Source organism: Haemorhous mexicanus, chromosome 3 (genome assembly GCF_027477595.1).
Source record: "Haemorhous mexicanus isolate bHaeMex1 chromosome 3, bHaeMex1.pri, whole genome shotgun sequence".
NCBI classification, from domain to species: Eukaryota; Metazoa; Chordata; class Aves; order Passeriformes; family Fringillidae; genus Haemorhous; species Haemorhous mexicanus.
Window position 1 is genome coordinate 7,590,758 of NC_082343.1, and position 18,192 is coordinate 7,608,949.

The 18,192-nt window shown below is 41.9% G+C and overlaps 1 protein-coding gene across 1 annotated transcript; it reads left to right on the forward strand.

Annotated features, from left to right (window-relative positions):
• Positions 1-543: 543 nt before the first annotated feature.
• Positions 544-13,869, forward strand: FBXO28 (F-box protein 28). Its single transcript, XM_059840675.1, has 5 exons — positions 544-785; positions 6,533-6,642; positions 7,617-7,755; positions 10,126-10,321; positions 12,165-13,869. The coding sequence occupies exons 1-5, from the start codon at positions 573-575 to the stop codon at positions 12,557-12,559; spliced, it is 1,053 nt and encodes a 350-aa protein (XP_059696658.1). The 5' UTR covers positions 544-572; the 3' UTR covers positions 12,560-13,869.
• The last annotated feature ends 4,323 nt before the right edge of the window (positions 13,870-18,192 follow it).

Genomic DNA, 18,192 nt, shown 5'->3' on the forward strand with positions numbered 1-18,192 from the left:
AACACGAAGGGATGCTGTAAAGCCGCCTCGGGGGAAGTTCAGGTTGTGTATTAGGGAAATTCCTCACGGAGAGAGTGGGAATCCTGCATGGGAGTCACAGAATCACTAGGTTTGGAAGGGGCCTTTGGAGATCTCCAGTCCAACCGCCCGCCAAGGCAGAGTCGCCTGCAGCGGGTGACACAGGAACGTGTCCAGGTGGGGTCTGAAGGTCTCCAGGAGAGAGACTCCACGGCCTCCCTGGACAGCTGTTCCAGCGCTCTGCCACTCTCAGCTTAAAAAATTCTCCCTCGGGTTGGCGAACTTCTCGTGTTTTAGTCTACGGCCCTTGCTCCTCGTCCTGTCTCGGGCACCACCGACGAGGGTCGGACACCGTGCCTCTGCCGCCCGCCCGCCCGCGAACGGCTCCCCGGGCGGGGCTAGCGACCCGAGCCCTCAGGCACCGCAGCAGCGCTGGGGATTCCATTTCCCGCACTCCCTGCGGGAACGCCGGGGCGGGCCTGCCGTGACGGCTGCGGAAGAGGCGTCACAGAGAGGCGGTGCCGTTCCCCCGCGGAGGAAGGACGGGCTGCAAGATGGCGGCGCCGGAGGAGCGGCTCGTGTCGGAGGGCGAAGGCGGCGCCCCGGGCTCGGCGCGGCTCTCCCCGGCCCCGCTGCCGGAGGCCGCTGAGCCGCTGGCGCCCATGGAGCCGCCGCCTCAGAGCAACACGCTGATGGGGCTGCCCATCGTGGCTATCGAGAGCATCCTCAGCTTCCTGTCCTACGATGAGACGAGCCAGCTGCGCTTGGTAGGGGCCGCGGAGGGGAGGCGGCGGGGCGCGGGCCCCGGGGCTGCGGCCGGGGCCGGGCTCACCCCGCCGGGCTCAGCCCGCCTGGCCCGGGGCAGGGGCCGCGGTGGCGGCGGCCCCGGCGCCCCCCGCCGGGCTGCTGCGCTCGCCGGGGAAGGGGCTGGATGAGGTGGGGTGGGGTGGGATGGGGCTTTATCCCTTCTCCGCTCTCCGTGTGCGCTTCCATACCCGCATTCCTAAAGCTCTTTATGCCGTCTCTTACTTCTTTCGTTCCTTTCACGCTCAGTGAGAAAGCACCGGGCTGCTGGCGGGTCGTTTCTCCCAGTGACTGGTTGGGGTGGGCAGTCTATTGTGTCTCGTATGTGTGTTTATTCTTGCTTATAGGGCTTAAGCATACAAGTGTAGGAGGTGGTGAGCCTGCTGCTCCAAGAATCCTCCCCTATCTAGAAATGTGGGTCAAAAAAGAAGATGTAAAAAAAAAAAAAACCAACCAAAAAAACTGCCTGCTTCTTCCAGTCTTAGTGGATGTGTAATTAATAGCATATAGTATCTGCACCTCTGAACTTGATAATGCCAAAAAAACCAAAAAACCCCACAGCTGTCAGTGAGGGGATCAATGTATATCAATATTTAACTGCCTGCATAAGGAGCCTGATGTAAACCATGTCATATTATGATAAGCTGCTGTCTTACTGAATCTCTTACGAGGTTGTAAATGGAATAATAGTGAGGGAATTAATGCACAGCTTATGTAACTCTCAGTAAACCTGAATGCACTGTACCCTTCCTATTTTAAGAACTCGATTAGTCTAAACTGGATAATATTACAGGTGTATTTCTGCAGGAAATTGGACTGCCTGTGTCCTGGATCAGCAGCCTGAAGTGTTGCATCCTGACTGTAACTATAAACCAAAAGCTCTTCAAGCAGAAAATCTGTTCTCATTTATACTGCTCCAGCATACCAGTTCCTTAATATTTCTAGAGTCTGCTGTCAGTCCCCTGAAGACTTCAGCTTCTTCTGTGAGAGTAGGTAGTGGATCTGTAAAAAAGATGTGGTACTTGAGAAACACAGAATAGCCTGAGTTAGAAGTGAGCCATGAGGATCCCAAAAGTCCAGCTCCTGGCCCAAGATCACAGGTGGTACCTGCAGTTTGACCAGGGGGAAGGGAAGTAAATCACATGGTGTTTGGATATGCCACTTTTCAGGCTCAGAATTGCAACGCCAGGCACAGCCCGTGGCTGCAGCTTTCCCCTTGCAGCTTGTGAATGGTAGTGCCTGTGGGAGCTCTCAGAAGGCTTTTTCTTTCTCCAGCTCTAAGTGTTTGTAATGCTCTGTTGGCAGTGAAGATGAGAGTAGGAAAGGTGAGGATGTCAGGACTAAACCAGCTTTTTAACTCTCACTGGCACTTAGAAAGTAAAATGTGACACTTCTATGCTCTCTTGTATAGCACCTCCAAGTTCCTTTTCCTAGAATAGGACTGCCCCTTTCAGAACTTTCAGAAATATGCAAAACTAGACTTGATAAATACCAGCTTTGAAACACATGTAGAGCAATACTGGGTGTAAAATGAAGGAAACTATTCAGTTGATCTTTGCCTACTTTGAGTTTTTGAGTCAGTGACAGCCAAGAAAATTAATCCCCATCAAATTCCTAACTGTTCCCTTAAGCACATCAGAAGGCATTATGAGCATTCTTCTGAGAAGAAAGTAGCCTTTTGTTAACCAGCAGTAATGTAAAGAATCAAAGCCTTTCTGGTTTGAGCCCATAAGCTTGATCAGCTGGGTCTTTCAGGTGGCTGTTCAGAGCTGAAGGTGTTCTTTTGGCAGTTCACTGAGAGGCAGACACTGAATGTTCTTCATAGCTCCAGGTGCTTTTGTCAGAGAATTAAGGTAGCCTTTAAAAACAGTAGTGCCAGGCATAAATTCAGAATGAAATTTCATTACTTTGGGATTTTTCAAGGTGGTGAGTAGCCTTTGGAAAGACTTGCTTGTTCCTGCTCTAAGAGCTGCCTTGCACAAACAGTAGATTTTTGTTTTCTGTGAGGACTGACTTGAGCTGCTTATCAAAGATAAATGAGTGTATCTTATAATAAGTAGTATTGTGCTAAAGATACATTGCAGGAGTACATTAATTGAATGACAGATAGGAAATTGCTCAGGTCTCATGCATATTGGAAACATGCCCAAAAGCAGCCTCATTACCCCTTAGAATGTGGGATTCCATGAGATAAAGCATCTTGAGGAAGGCAGGAAAATCCAGGACATCAATCTACCTAAACAAAATTTGATCATATACGTTTAGACAAAAATATGTGGATTCCTTAGACCAATAATTTTGATGCATTTTCTGGATCCCAGCATGGAAGGAATGGATGTCTTAATGTGTTTTTTATTTTGGATCACCTTAGCTCAGTGATCCATTAAAAAAAACCAAACTCTGGATTGAACTGGGTTTGGATCTACAGTGTATACAAAACAGCAGACTGAGGAGTTGGCTGGGTGGGAGGACATAGAGCACCAGAATGTTTTCAGATTGAAATAGAGATAGGAATGTGCATTGTTTATGTAGAGCATAATGAGGAGCATAATCTCAGGCATAAGATCCAGAAGTCTTTTTCTGTCCCCAAAGGATGAGGTAAAGAACATTTCCTGCTTGTGATGATTGCCATCAGGCAAGGCAAGGCTGTGGGCCCCTCATTGTGCAAAAAGCACTTGCTTTCCTGAGCATAAATGCTTTCTGCTATTCCTGGGGTCACTGTGTGTGAAAGCAGAAATGAAGCACCTACAGGTTAAGCAGTGAAGTAGATCCAAGGAACAGAGACTAAACAATAGGTATTCAGAGAGCAGTCATGTCTGAAATGAGGGAAATCTTGAGCCCTCAAACTTTTGTTCAAACAAAGTGAATGAGAGGAAAAGCAGCAGCATTTTGCTTTCAGCCCTTTTGAGTATTTACTTCATCTGCTTCCTCTGATGATCCCCATGAGAGAAACAGAAAACCCCAAGGATGCCAGTGTCTGAAGCTGTAATGCTTTGGACAAGCCTACTGTGCATGCTGACAGGCAAGCTCCCTATCTTCCAGCTTTTGAAGGCTCCTTTTACAGGGATATTTTTAGTGACTTGCAGAAGCTTTGAAATTTCTACCTCAGTGGGATAATAATGAAATTCTTAGATTCCAGTGTTTTTTTCAGTCACATGTCTGAGCTTGGAAAGGCACTTCCATTCAGGCTATGTCTACGACAAGCATGACTAAAATCACTCAGTTCACAACCTCCTTCTATGAACACTCTGAGAAGGTTATCTTGGATTCTGACACACATCAGGATTACTGAGGTTCTGGAGTAAGCTTGTGCTTATTTCCTGCACAGCACAAGTAAGGACTGATAGCCTTTGGACAGCATGGCTTTAATAATCCCAGTTTCAGTCAGTCTCTATTTACAGGCATTTCTGTTTTAAGGTTTCTTGATGAAGTTATAAACATTTTGCCACTTTACCCTAAAAAAGGCATTTTATATAACATGGTGTCACTGTCTAGGAAAAATAACATATATTGAATCTAAATACTCCAGGATATTTTATATTTGTTTTGGAGTTGGTTATCTGGTAGTGAAGCTTGGAAGAAATAAAACACGCTTTTTAAGGAAGTTAGTAGATTGTGTCAGTTTGTTTACAAATGAAGTGGAAAATTAGTTTATAGGATCATAGAAAGCTGCTTTCACATAAAAGTCAGCACATGAAGAAGCAACCTCTCTTGCTTTTTACATGGATTACCTTTCTAACCCTGAAAATTGAACACAGGGTCTGGTTTGACTTGACCTTTGAGGAAAGACAGCCTGTGACTAAAATAAGAAAACATTCACCAAAATTGCAAATACAAGGATAAGGAAATTCAGTGTATAATCTATCAAATACATAATATCAAACTGTCTTGGACTGCTATGGACACCTAAAAGTGTAATGAAGCTTTGCATGTGACTGTGCAGGCTAGAAGAGGTATTTTGTTGCTATAAATCCAGGTGCTCTATGGTTTAGGTAGTGAACTAGCTGAGAATTACCAGACGATTGGTAACATAAGTTGCAAACAAACACTTTCGATCTCTGGTGGTCCCGAAGTTTGGGATCTGGACTGATTATTGGCTAAATATGGGTACTGTCCAGAAATTGGAGCAAAGAATCCTTCCTGCTGTGTAGGGCAAGCAGAGGAGGAAGGTTCAAAACCCCAGTGCGGTCCGTGTGGTGGGCTGCAGCTCCCTGGGGGACCTCTCTGCCGGCAGATGTCACTGTGCGCGAGGTTGAAGCCCTCTCTGCCGCCTCCGAGCGCGGAGCCGAGCGCGCCTGGAGATGTTTTCCTCTGGTGCCCGGTGACTGCAGAGCTGACGCAGCCCTGTGCAGGTCCCGGTTTCTGCTTCAGGGATTCGGTGCCATTGGAGCTGCACGTAAACGATTTAAAACTGCTACGAGCTCAGGGAAGAAAGAACGATTTCCTCCTTCCTGTAGGAAAGGCCAGCATTTTTCCTTATACACAGGAGATGATTTTACACAGGAGATGATTTAACTGGATCACTGAGTGTGGGGCAGAGTGTGCTGAGACTCTCCCTCTGCTGTTTGCCTGTCTGATCCTTGGTTAAGCAGAAGGATGTAATACCGAGGGGCACAGACAGATCCACAGTCACTGCTTAATGGGCTGTCTGAAAGTGGTCAGTTCTCACAGAACTTGGGACACAAAGCAGAACTTCCTTCTTTTTATACGGAAGGCATTACACAAAGTAATTGCAGGTTTTTCTGGGAGAGGTGAGAATCTTTTTCCTCAAGGTATAAACTTACATAGACTTGGAAGTTATGAAATGATGAGTGTATGGAGGAAAGGAGTGTTTATTTAAAAAAAAAACGTATTTTTTGGCAAGTGGGGTCACAGTGAGAGCTGTGGACTTCAGTACCTAAAAAAGTCCCAACAAAACCAAAACTATTTCCGAGAACAGTTGGGTCACTAAGCTCTTGTATCTTCAGAATTGAACAGGAATTCCTTTAAACTTGTATGAGTTGGCTTTGTCCTGTAACTGGTCACTTTGTGAAGGTTTAACTTTAGCAGTTTATTATATCTTCTGCAGCTCTTCATGTGCTCTTCATGTGTGTCCTTCTTCCTAACTCTGTGGGGCAAAAAACCCTGAGACTACTGGTGTCCAACAGCAAATAAAGGAATCCTTTAAACAGAGGAGAAGAGACTTTCTTATGCAAAAAGGAGAATCTTGTTCCATGTGCAATGTTTTCCATGTGTTTTTAAATTTAATTGTGGTTGACTCAAAAAACATAAGCCTTAAACACTGGAAGAAAACCACTGTGATTTCTTGCCTTTAAAGGTTTCTATTTTTGAGACTACAAAATATTAATTTCATCTACCAGAATCACTGTGGAGACCATGCTGAAAGCCAGGTGTGGGCATTTGCAACTTCCATTAGAACCAGAGGAAATTGTATTTGCTTCTAATAGGTGGCATTCAGCCTACTGTCTCTTGTTAGGCAAAATCAACAGATTTATTTTGAACTGTGTGAAACATAGCTGCTCCTTTTTGGAGTATCGTGATTTTTGGTGGAGATGGGAATGCCTTAATCTCAACTGCAGTTTTTGCTTGTTGAAATGGAGCAAAAACCAGTAAGAGAATCTTTTGCTACCTGGCAAGTAGGGATAAGATAATAGTAAAAGTGAGTTGTGGCCTTAATTGAGGCTTAAGATTTCTTTTTACTTAAATACAGGTTTGTAAGCGAATGGACTTGGTTTGCCAGAGAATGTTAAATCAGGGATTTCTGAAAGTGGAAAGATACCACAACTTGTGTCAAAAGCAAGTTAAAGCTCAACTTCCAAGGTATGTACCCATTAACACTGGAATTAAACTTAATTGTGTTAGATTGATTTAAGCAGATTATTGAAAAGGAATTCCTTTCTGGCTAATTCTCTTATATATCTTGAAAATTTGAGTCACATTTGCCTTTATTTAATTTTTTTTTCTAAAAGCACCTTGAACTTAAGATTTAATTACAGAATAGTGGTGTGAGAAGTGTGTCTGGTATTTCAAACAGAGAAGTCAGGGTTCTGTATTAGTCAACTCTTCTGGCAAATCAAATGAGGATTCCTGGGAATGAATAAATGCTATTCCTTTTCAAGAAAAACTGCCTTCACTGATGATTTATCAAATATTCTGCTTTAAAACACAGGCAAGGTTTTTCACTGGCAAGGATTAAGTGGGAACAAGGAAGAGGGATTTGACATGTGAGCATTACTGGGAACTGGTTTCCCACTAAAGCAATGTCTTTCTTCCTCTTTCCACTGAATAAGAGCAGCTGCTGCTGTGTCCTATCAGATTTCCCAGCCAGAGAGAAGAAACTAAATGCTACTTAGCATAGAGATCCTTTATCAAAAAGGGTTTCTAGCTCAAACCTAAATTTCATAGTAGTTCTTCACTATGTAAACTTCACTACTAATATATTACTTTTATTATTTCAATTGCAATGAAGTACTGACCATATGAGTGAGTGGGATAAATACATTCTCTCTGACTCAGTGTCTGCTGCTAGTCAGTATTGCAGCCTTGTTCTTAAACAGTCCTCAATTACATACAAAATGTGTGGAGCACATAAGGTATAGTAATTACTTAGAGAACAAATCTTGTGTAAGAAAATGTAGTATGCTGTTACTAGCTGGGTCTCAGTGTCTATTATTTCTGTGAAGACTAATGTCAGTGGTTACAGGGTTTTAAGGGTGAAATTAACTTGACAAGTGTTACAGTTGGATTTTTTGACTCCTTGTTAAATGAGTGTCACCTTGTGGTCTGTTTTCCAGACGGGAGTCAGAAAGGAGAAACCATTCATTAGCTCGCCATGCAGACATCCTCGCTGCTGTGGAAACGAGACTCTCTCTCCTAAATATGACTTTCATGAAGTATGTGGATTCCAATCTCTGTTGCTTCATACCTGGAAAGGTAAAATGCAGACTATATTATGTGAATATGTATCTGTGTTTAAAAAATCGGATTGTGTAACTTAACCTGGCACGGCTGGGGAAAATTGTTATTTTGTGTGTGTATATATAATTTATATATATACTTGCAAATAAACCTACAAGCCAATACTCTGTTTTACCAGGCAGCCTGAAATGAATAAACCAGGCTGTATTTAAATATTAATTATTTTAAATTAGATTTCTATTTGCCCTTAGATTCTCTCTTGATTCTGATGTTTGACTTGTGGGATACTCATCTTTTACAACCTTTTAGAAAAAAACATGTGATCAGGCCATCTGAAGATGTAGTAATTTAGATTACATGTAACACTAGGTACTCAGTCAGTCATGATTTTAGGCACCTTCTTAAGGGTTTGAGTACTTCAGTTTAATTGAATTAAGGTATTTAATATGTCAAAACACTGTTCAATATTACAGTGAATGGTATATTTTTGTAGAGTAGGTGGAATTAGTTTTAAATGTAAAGTGTGTTAAATGGGAACATTACTGAACAGTTCTGGTGTTTTAGAATAGCAGCCCAGCATTAAATATAAATTATGCAGGCAAGATGTACATCAGAGATACCGATGTTTTATAAGCTGTGAAATCACCAGTGCACAGGGGAATTGACAAAATCCTGCTCAGAGGAAGACTGGTACAGCTCAGGGATTAAATGAGATCAGTGAACATTATCCTAATGCTCTACTCATTGATCTTCCCATGCAAGGTTCAGATATGTTGATGTTACTTTTTTGTGGGCAGAGAACTGAATTGCAGTGAGATGAATGGAAGAGTTATCTTTTGGATTCTGGGGAAGCATGCAGGCATTTATGCATACAGTGGTAGGATAAACTGTGGGCATGGAATGTATTCTTATCTTGAAGAAGTAACTATTTCTGTTTGTCTTGATGACTGGATTTTAATTCATTTTAAATTATATCCTTGTATGTCTTTACATTATGCTTTTATATACCATGTATTTTTAAAAAATTAATATAATGAAGTCAAATGAACTTAAGTTCCTGATACTTACATGGTAAATGGGATACTTTAAAAAAAAATGTTGCTTTACTGTTCTGAAGAGTAGAGGGAATGGCAGTACTCATCCTTGCCCACGGGTGTGCAGGAGTTGGGCAGGTGAGCTTGCTTTTCCTTGTGGGCACCAACTTGGAAGCACCTTGATTTTATTTTGATACAACTGCTAAAAAGTTGGTGGTGGCTTTTTTTTTAGTGTGTGAGTTTGCTAGCACTGCTGCACTCTCAGCACAGTTACCAGTTCACCCATTAATTAATATTTTGGTCAATCAGACTCAAGGCTTAGTGTTCACTTGTGTCTTGTGTTCACTTAGTGTCTGTGGTTTCCCTCCCACCTGCTTTGCTTCCCTCAGGAAATTTCACCATAGAACTGCCAGGAAGTGAATTTGTGTTAGAATATGCAAATCCTGGTTTGAGGTTCAGCATTCTGTGTGATAGCAGAGCACTGCTGCAAGGTTTTATGTTGAGGATGTTGTTGCTAACAGGATATAAAGTGAATGAAATTAGAGCAGTCATTTGTTGTTTGTGGCTTGATGAGAAACTTAGGTCTTGTCTAGCTTTTGGGACTTTTAGCTAAGCTTCCTTTATCAGAGCAGAAGGTGCAACTGTATTACAAGGTCCTTATTATGTGTGTTCTTCAAACATTCTTAATCCTGTGCAAAATACCTGTATAGCTTTGGCTAAGAGACCAGCATTCCTATCTTGACCTGCTTCAGATTTTAATTCATAAATTAGTAAGACTCCCTTCATCTCTCTGTATCTCTCCTAACTAAAGGGCTTTGTTTTCCAAACCTGTCAAGAGAGTTTTGTTCTCTGTCAATAGTGAATTGATGTTTTGTAAATGAATATATTTTGGACTTAATCTGAATTTGCAATATTTTGTGTGTATGGAAGCGGACTCAAGTAAATATTTACAGCTCTTCAGGCTGATATAATGCTAATTCTTGCTACTCCAATTCTGTTTCATGACTGGCAGGGGTAGTGACTGCTCTGCTTTAGGGCTTCTTGCTTCAGGTTCTCCTGAAGGAAATGATCATGCTTTGCTGAGTATAGATTATGTAACTTGCAAGCCAACTATGGCTGTACTTCAAATTTCACCTAATGAGCATTATTTCATGACTTTGAAGAGAGATTAAATGAATAGCTTCTCTGATACATCATGAGCAACACTTCAAAAAGCTGATCTGGAACTAAAACACACAGTGGTGTGCAACTGTTATGTGGTAAAAAACCCCTAAATATGCCAGAATTCCTAGAACAAACTGAAATAATCTTGCCTTTATCAGAAAATCCTAATTCTTCTTAAATGTTTTAGGTAATAGATGAAATTTATCGAGTGCTAAGATATGTAAACTCTACAAGAGCTCCTCAGAGAGCTCATGAAGTTCTTCAAGAACTAAGGGACATTTCCTCCATGGCTATGGAATATTTTGATGAGAAGATTGTTCCAATACTGAAAAGAAAGATGCCTGGGTCAGATGTATCGGGACGTCTAATAGGAACTGCCCCAGGTATTAATTCCAACGTATAGTTAAGTTTTATTTAGTTGTTCTTTAAAACATCACAGCACTGTATGTTTTCTAAGCTCCCTCCTTTAAATGGGAGCTTTATTACATAAATATTGATGATACTTGTTTCTTAAGAATGCTAACTGAAATTCATTTGCTTTGAAAGTTAAGGAGCCTTTGTACTACTAAAAGAACAGTCACTTGAATGTATGTTAGAATTATGCATAGTGTGTATTCATTAAACAAATGCTTTTGTGCCACCAATGAATGAGACTATTGCTGCTTTTGGTTGAAATTTGGCACATGAGATGACAATTTGATGCCTTTTATTTTTAGGACAAGCTGCAAATGAATTTGCCTAAGCTGTAGTAGTACATAGAGGGCTGGAATGGGCTTTTTATACTTTACTGGGGGTACTATTTTATGCACTAACAAGCGAAATAGTTACAGGTAATAGTGGAAAGGCAATTAAAATAACAGTCTATAAATAAGCCATTAAACTGGTCCTTTGAATACTCCGTCAGACTTTCCAGAATTTTTGTGAGCCAAACTTTAAGGTAGTTGCCTCTTGGCTGAAGTTATCCTAATGGTAAAAGGCAAAAGATTAGTGAAATTGTAGAAATTTCACTATACAGGATATGTTCACATTTTAGAAACTGTGAAATGTAACTCTCTAGAAGGATAACTTAGTAAAAATTGGGGGGAAATAATACATCTTAAGTAAAAACAATAGGCCTAACTGCAGATGCTTTTGTTTCTTGTATGTCTAGTCCATCCTTTTAGCCATAAGTATGTATGCCACCTTTAGTATATCCTGCTAGTTGTACTTCAATTTTTATCATTATATACCTTTTTAAAAATTATATATGGGTTTAAATTTTTTTTTTTAATTATATGTGTTAGTATATACTGAGCCTCTCAGCTGAGGAAGTATTGCCCAGACCCACAGTTGATCTCAATTAACTTTTCAAGGCCAAGGCTTTGTGGTGCATAAAATGCCTCTCTCTTGTTCAGGGAAAGGCATAACCTCTCCAATAGCAACCCCTTAGTGTCTCATAATGGTAGCTGTGCTGCCATCCTAATGGAAAAAAAGGAGGATGACTGTTCCAGACTCTTCTGTCTGTAGAGCACCTGAAGTTGCACCTTAATTGCACAGCATTGCTAGAAGAGTATAATGACAGAAAAAATGATAGATACCTTTTATGGCAGAAAAAGTGAAAGAAATTATACCGTAGCTGTTAGTCTCCTTGATTTGCAGGAACTTTATTAGAATCAACAGTTCCAAGCTCAGATTCCAGTATGGTTTTAGTGCTTAGGAGGAGTGATTCTAAAGAAGCATGGAAAATAAATTCCTTCCTTCTAAAATGTAAGTTATACCGAAATACCTTGTTAAGTTCCAAACTACAATTTTTTAGAGCTTTAGCTGCAGCTAAGACAGCAGAATTTTGCTGGTCTAATGAAAGATATTCATTCAGTCTTAACTATTCCATATTAAGTAATTTTTTTGTGGGAATTTGTCTTAACATCTGTGACACTAAGTCTAGATGACAGCACAATAGTTGTACACAGGTTTTGATGCAGCAAAAGGAGGGGGGCTTATATACAGGAAATTAATTATGAACTTTTTTCCTGACTACTGAAAAGCTGTAAGTATTTTAAATTAAACTGGTTGTGCTCTGAGATTACCACGTGTTCTTGTTAGACGCTTAAGTGACTGTAAATCTGTTTGCCTGTTCACATAACTTGCAGTGGGGATTCAGATTCATGTGTGGGGAGTAGGGATAAGCAAAATACAAACACTGGGACACCGTTTGTACCCGTAAGTTAATCACAGCTCTCTCTGAAGTTCCAGGGCCTTCTGCAGCACTGACAACAATGCAGCTGTTCTCCAAGCAGAGCCCTTCCAGGCAGGAAGTCACCAAGCTGCAGCAGCAGGTGAAAGCCAACGGCACGGGCCTGACGGCGCTGAAGCGGGAGATCTCGGAGCTGCGCGTCAAAGTGCAGGAGCAGCAGAAGCAGCTCCAGGATCAAGACCAGAAACTGCTTGAGCAGACCCAAATCATTGGGGAACAGAACGCCCGCTTGGCCGAGCTGGAGCGCAAGCTGCGGGAGGTGATGGAGAGCACAGTAGGGAATTCTTCGGGTTCCGGCTCAAATGAACAATCTCCCAGGAAAAGGAGGAAGGCGGTGGATTCCACAGACTGTCCTAGGAAATCTAAACGCCTTCGGAACAGAAAATAACTGGGGAGGAAATGGCGCCTTCAGGAGGATACACTGCTCTAGTAGCCCAAGCAGGCCTGCTTGTTTGGATACTGTGACCAGCTTCATGGTGTCACTTAGGCTGCTGGCTCTTCAAAACACCACTTAGACTTGAACAGTGATTTTCTTTCATTGACTTTTCCCCTGCTTTCTATATGGGTGGGCCTAATGCACAGAATCTTTAAGATTTGCAATAGCTACATACTAACCAGACCTGCTCTGTTATGTTTTGAAGGGTTAACCTTTTTTTTCCGTGCAGATGTGTTTTAAAGTAAACTTATTTGTGTTTATGCATATGTTCACATGAAATCTTAAATAAATTGTCTTAACTGACTAAATGGTTAAGAGTAAAAACAGATGTCCTGTTCACTTGAAGGAAAGATCCGCTTTTAAGACCTTGTTTTTGAGAACTTGACCTTTTTTGTTACAAGTGACCTTGTCTGGAATGTCTGAAAAGTAGTTAATACTTTTTGGGGTTCTCTGTAACGAGTAAAACTGACTTCTTAAGCTACAGTATTGGCTATATATTTTTGTAAACTTCCACGGAAGGGCCTTCTATCCAGTCTTCACATGCACACACCCTGGTTCTAAGTCTTGGGAGCCATATTCTACATTTGCATGGATAGATGCATGTACAGCTTAGTCAGCCTGCCAAAAGCACTTGCCTGAAACTGTTCCAAACTCTGGGAGAGAGCACAGAGACCTGTCAAGCAATTCCTTTGTTCCTCAGCCATAAGTCAGTCTCTACTTTCAGCACAGCGGCTTCCTCGCAGCGAGGCGGGCTGGGGAGCCGGGGCTGTGTGGCTGCTCTCGCCCTGCCTGGAGGGCAGGGATCTGTTGTTAGCCAAAGCTGGAGAGTGGAGAGGCTGCCTGTGCATCACTTGGGTCATGGGCCAACACCGAACACCTACCAGCTGTCCCTGGAGTCACCAAGCTCTGGGGACATCATTGGAGTGAAATGCTGTATTATGGTAAAACTTAAACTATTTTGTGTGTCTGTGTTGGGGTTGGGGTGGAAATTTCTCTGTAACACTGATGACAATATTCTAAGCTTTCCTTATCCTAAAAGGTAAATCACTTCAGACAGAGCTTTAATTTCTTTTGCACTTCTGTTTTGAGCTTGTAACTGGAAAAGCATGTCTTGCACTGTTCAGTCTCTCTGGTCACTTTAACCACCTCAGAGTTGTGTACAGTGATTCTTCCCCCCCCGCCATCTGTATATTTTTGGAATCTTATACAAATACCATTGTCCTTGGTTTTGTTTTAATGTACTAAACTATGTAGCTTTATAATTTGACTTATGTTTTCTTTTTTTAATCAGCTGCTGCTTTGTCTTTAGGTGGTTCTGAATTCAACTTGGTATGGCACTGAAAATGCAAATGCTGCATTTTGTAGCTGTTCACAATCTTGATATTACTGCTGTGGGTTAAAGTGCAAGTTCATTTTGTATGGCTGTCAGCATAACCTCGTGGCTATGGTTAAAGCACCAAACAAATCAGAAGTTGTCTGGTCAGATATTATATAATCGTGGCAAACTCACATTTTTCCTGAAACTTCAGCTACAGTTTTTACTTCTAAAACATAGTAGCTCGTACCAGAAGTAACATTACAAATGCCTAATATTTGACAGACATTTAGCTTTCAGATAAACTTCTTGAGTAGTTTGAGTCCTTTCAAAAAAAAAAGTAATTTTTCTCAATAATCAAGGAAATTATAAAAGGCTGTCTGAGAGCAGACTTAAACTGTTGAAGGAGCATTTGCTTTTACTGGTTTATACAGCTCAGAATGTTTTTTACAGGTAACTCTATCTTGGAGATAGATACCTGCTATTCAGCTTAAAAATACTGGCATATACCTTAACTTCTAAAAAGCAATTTTGAGTCAAAGGGTCAGCATGATAGCTAGAAATACTGTGTGATACAAATTCATTGAATGGTTTTTTGTGATAAAAAATTCCTGTAATGGACCAATTACCAGCTACTTGTGGTTAAATGCTTCCAAACAAGTATAAACTTGGTAATTGCATTTACTGAAAGGGTATTCATATATTTTGAATATTTTTCACTTCAGTTTCTTTATTAATTTCTAGAATATGCAGACAATTTCCCCCTCCCCACCATCCCAGTGTACAAATTGTTTCAGGTTACTCCAGAGTAGCATTTCTGGATGTGTTGGGGAATCTCTGGCTGTTCCTAAACTGAGCTGGACAACAACAGCCAATTGTTATGGGAAGTGTTCTCTGGGAACTGTGCCAGCTTGGACCCTTCAGCTCAAGGAAGTATCATGTGCTCCAGGATTGCAGGTGCATCCTGCTCCTCCTTGTGCTGCCAGTGAAATGGAATGAGGCCCATGAAACTTTAAGGGGTAGAGGGGATGGTTACAAGAAATTCCACAATGAATGTACACCAGTGTTTTGTATTTTACATCCCAGAGAGGGAAACATCAGATGGCTCTTGCCTGGAATGTACAGCAGAAAAATATACACATGGAAAAAACAAGAATGAAGTAATTGTTTGGACAAAATAGCTGGAACATTAATTTCTGACACCATGTTGTCCCTTGTTAAATAAAAAGGATAAATTTTGCAATATTTGAACAAGCTGATGAATCACCTGAAGTAAAACTATATCTCTTTTCACTCTCAATGCCTGTGCATGTTTATGTGAGTTGGTGTATCAGCCTCGAAGTAGTGTTGGTAGTGATTAGTGATTGTATCATCTGTTCACAGGAGAGCCTTAACACAGTGAGACTGAGATGTAGTTTGCAAAATTACATGAAAAATTGATTTCATCCACTTTTCAGTTTTAGTACTTGTGTCAAGGGCTAAAACTGAAAGAAAAGTCAGAGCTGTCAGGGAAAGCAATTTGAAGTGTCATATCTGGTTTCTTAAAATAACTTAAAACTACTGAGGCCAGCTTTACTGCTTTTCTAAAAATAGCACTTACTTAGAAACTGCTTTCTGTTTCATAGTAAGGTTGGGGATTTTTTGAATGAATTTGTGCACCTAGTGAACATGGTGAAAATAAGACCAAAAGATACCATAGTGGTACTTTTTTGAGGGAAAAGCTGTTTGTGACGAGGTCTTGCTTCCCAGACTGAACAGCTTCTGTGTAGCTACAGTATGTAAGGATCCTCCAGACCTGGGCTAATGGATGTAACAGGTGGAAGTGCTGAAGGAAGAAAGAGTACCTGCAAATTTCACAGATTAAAGAACAGATGGAAACAAATGGAACTTGGTCAGTTCCTGATACTCAGCATTGCATGTTGGTATTCATTAATGCTACAAAGGATGCCTGTGTGTAACTTCTTACTGCAAAAGGTAAGACAGAATTGAAGAGAAACTTGGTTGCTCTTACTCAGATCTTCTAACAGTGAATTGTGGGGAGCACTAGGGCTGCCAAAGGAATTTTCAGCATCAAGAGCCTCATGAAAATAGGATGATGTAGGATAGAGTAGAATGTGTCTCAGCACAGAAGAGGATTCTCTGATTCCTTGGTGTTCCTGATGCTTTTAAGAGGGTAATTAGCAAATTTCAGTGAATGCTACTTCATGAACTACTAAATTCAGTTTGGACTATTTTACAGCAACATGTCTGCTAGTTGTGACCTATTCTGTTCAACTCAAGTTGCACTTCTGTGCTACTTTGCACTGTACCTTGGCCAGCTTGCCTGTCTGTGTGCTCTCCACTCCTGCAGTTCTCCTGCCTGGATCTCACCTTCCCTGTTCCAGGGATGCAGTCCTGGCTTTGGTTCACATGTAAGTGAACATGCCAGGGCTTTTGTTCAAGCTTTTTGCCAGCTGAAGATACAGTAGGTACTGGATCTCACGGTCTCTGGAATGGAAAACATCAGATACAAAAACTGTTGGCTTGCTGAAGACCTAATAAATCTGGATATGTTACACAAACTGATCAAATGCAGTGATTAAATATGGAAGACACTTTGCTCTCCAGTACACTTGAGCTATTAAATTGTCCAAAGCTTTCCTATTTAATATATATTTTTTTTAGTTGTTTAAACCTTGTTTAACTGCTCTGGAATGTTTAGTTTATAAACCTGGGATCTTCTGTTTAATTGCCCGACTGAAATTGGTGACCATTTACAAACCTGTGGTGCTGTAAACCTGCCTCTGTGTACCGAATTCCTCATGTGCTGTCACTCCACCAGTGCTCTTGTCACCTGGATCCTTCCTGTGGGTGAGGAGGTCCTTAGCACAATGATTAGCAGAGCTAATATTTGATCTCCAACCAGAAGGGAACGCTGTCAGAAATGTTACACGTGGTGTTTGGAGTGCAGCTGAGTGAAACTCTTGTGACCCCGGCAATTCTGCAGTCAGCTGCTGCACTGGCAACCCCAAAGCTTCCTGGTTTATTGTGAAATGGTCACTGACTAAAAAGTAAACCTGGCAAGGGCACAGAGCCTCGATGAAATCTAGACATCTGCTTTGCCTCTTATGCTGCACCAGTCTGCACAGTTCAGATTCTGTGACTGAGGAGGGAAAGGCTGAGCAAAACCTTTCCCGTGTCTCACCTCCTTGCTGCATTTTCCACTTCTAAATCCCACCCTAATGTGCTCTAATTAAAATGCAGTCAAATCAAACTATTCACAAAAGTGCTATGTTTTATAAATAAAAAAAGTGGTGCTTTGCCCACTGCTTCACAGAACTGGAGATATTTCCAAGTAGGGATTGAATTTCCTTTCCAATAGCCGTGCTGCATGTGGGTCTTCCAGCAGCTTGTGGACATGACCCTTTTGTACTCGTTATTACTAATAAATCTTAAGTGATGAATCATAACCTTGAGATACTAATACTACCTGAAGAGATAAGGCATAATTTACTTTGTGATAATAGCCTCCATTGTTTTTATCACTACTGCTGATTTAGATTAGTTTGAGTGGATTTTTGATCTACTGATGTAGATTATTATGAGCGGACAACTAAAATTCCAAGCAAGTAGTAATTCAGCTTCTACACAGGGTAATCTTTCTCAGGGAACTGCCCACAGTCAGTGTTTTATGACAAATACATGCAGTGACAGATTAAATGGAGGTAAGTTCTTACAGAGGAGTTTGTCAAATAAGTTCTTCAAATATCTTTCCACAAAAAGGGAAGGAAACGGAGACTTTGCTACAGGCAAAGTTTGGAGTTGTAGTTCAGTACCTTTAGACAGAGGTCTGGAAGCAAGGGGTCAGACCAGGACAGCAGCTCAAGAGAACGCGGGTTTAGGACGGCGGATCGCTGCTCCTGTCCCGCTCTGAGGGCTCCGTCTGTCCTGTCTGAGGGCTCCTGTCCTCTCTGAGGGCTTCTCCTGTCCGCCCTGAGGGCAGCCTCTGTCCCACTCTGAGGGCTCCTCCTGTCCCTCTCTGAGGGCAGCTCCTGTCCCTCTCTGAGGGCTGTTTCTCTCCGCTCTGAGGGCTGCTCTTGTCCCGCTTTGAAGGCTGTTTTCCCCCGCTCTGAAGGCTCCTCCTGTCCGCCCTGAGGGCTGCTCCTTCCCCGCTCCCCGAGCCCCTCAGGGTCCGCTCCACTCCGCCGGCAGGGGGCGCCTCTGCGGCGGGAGCGCGCCCGGCAGCCGGCGGCAGCCAATGGGCGGCGAGGGCGGGGCGCGGGGGCGTGGC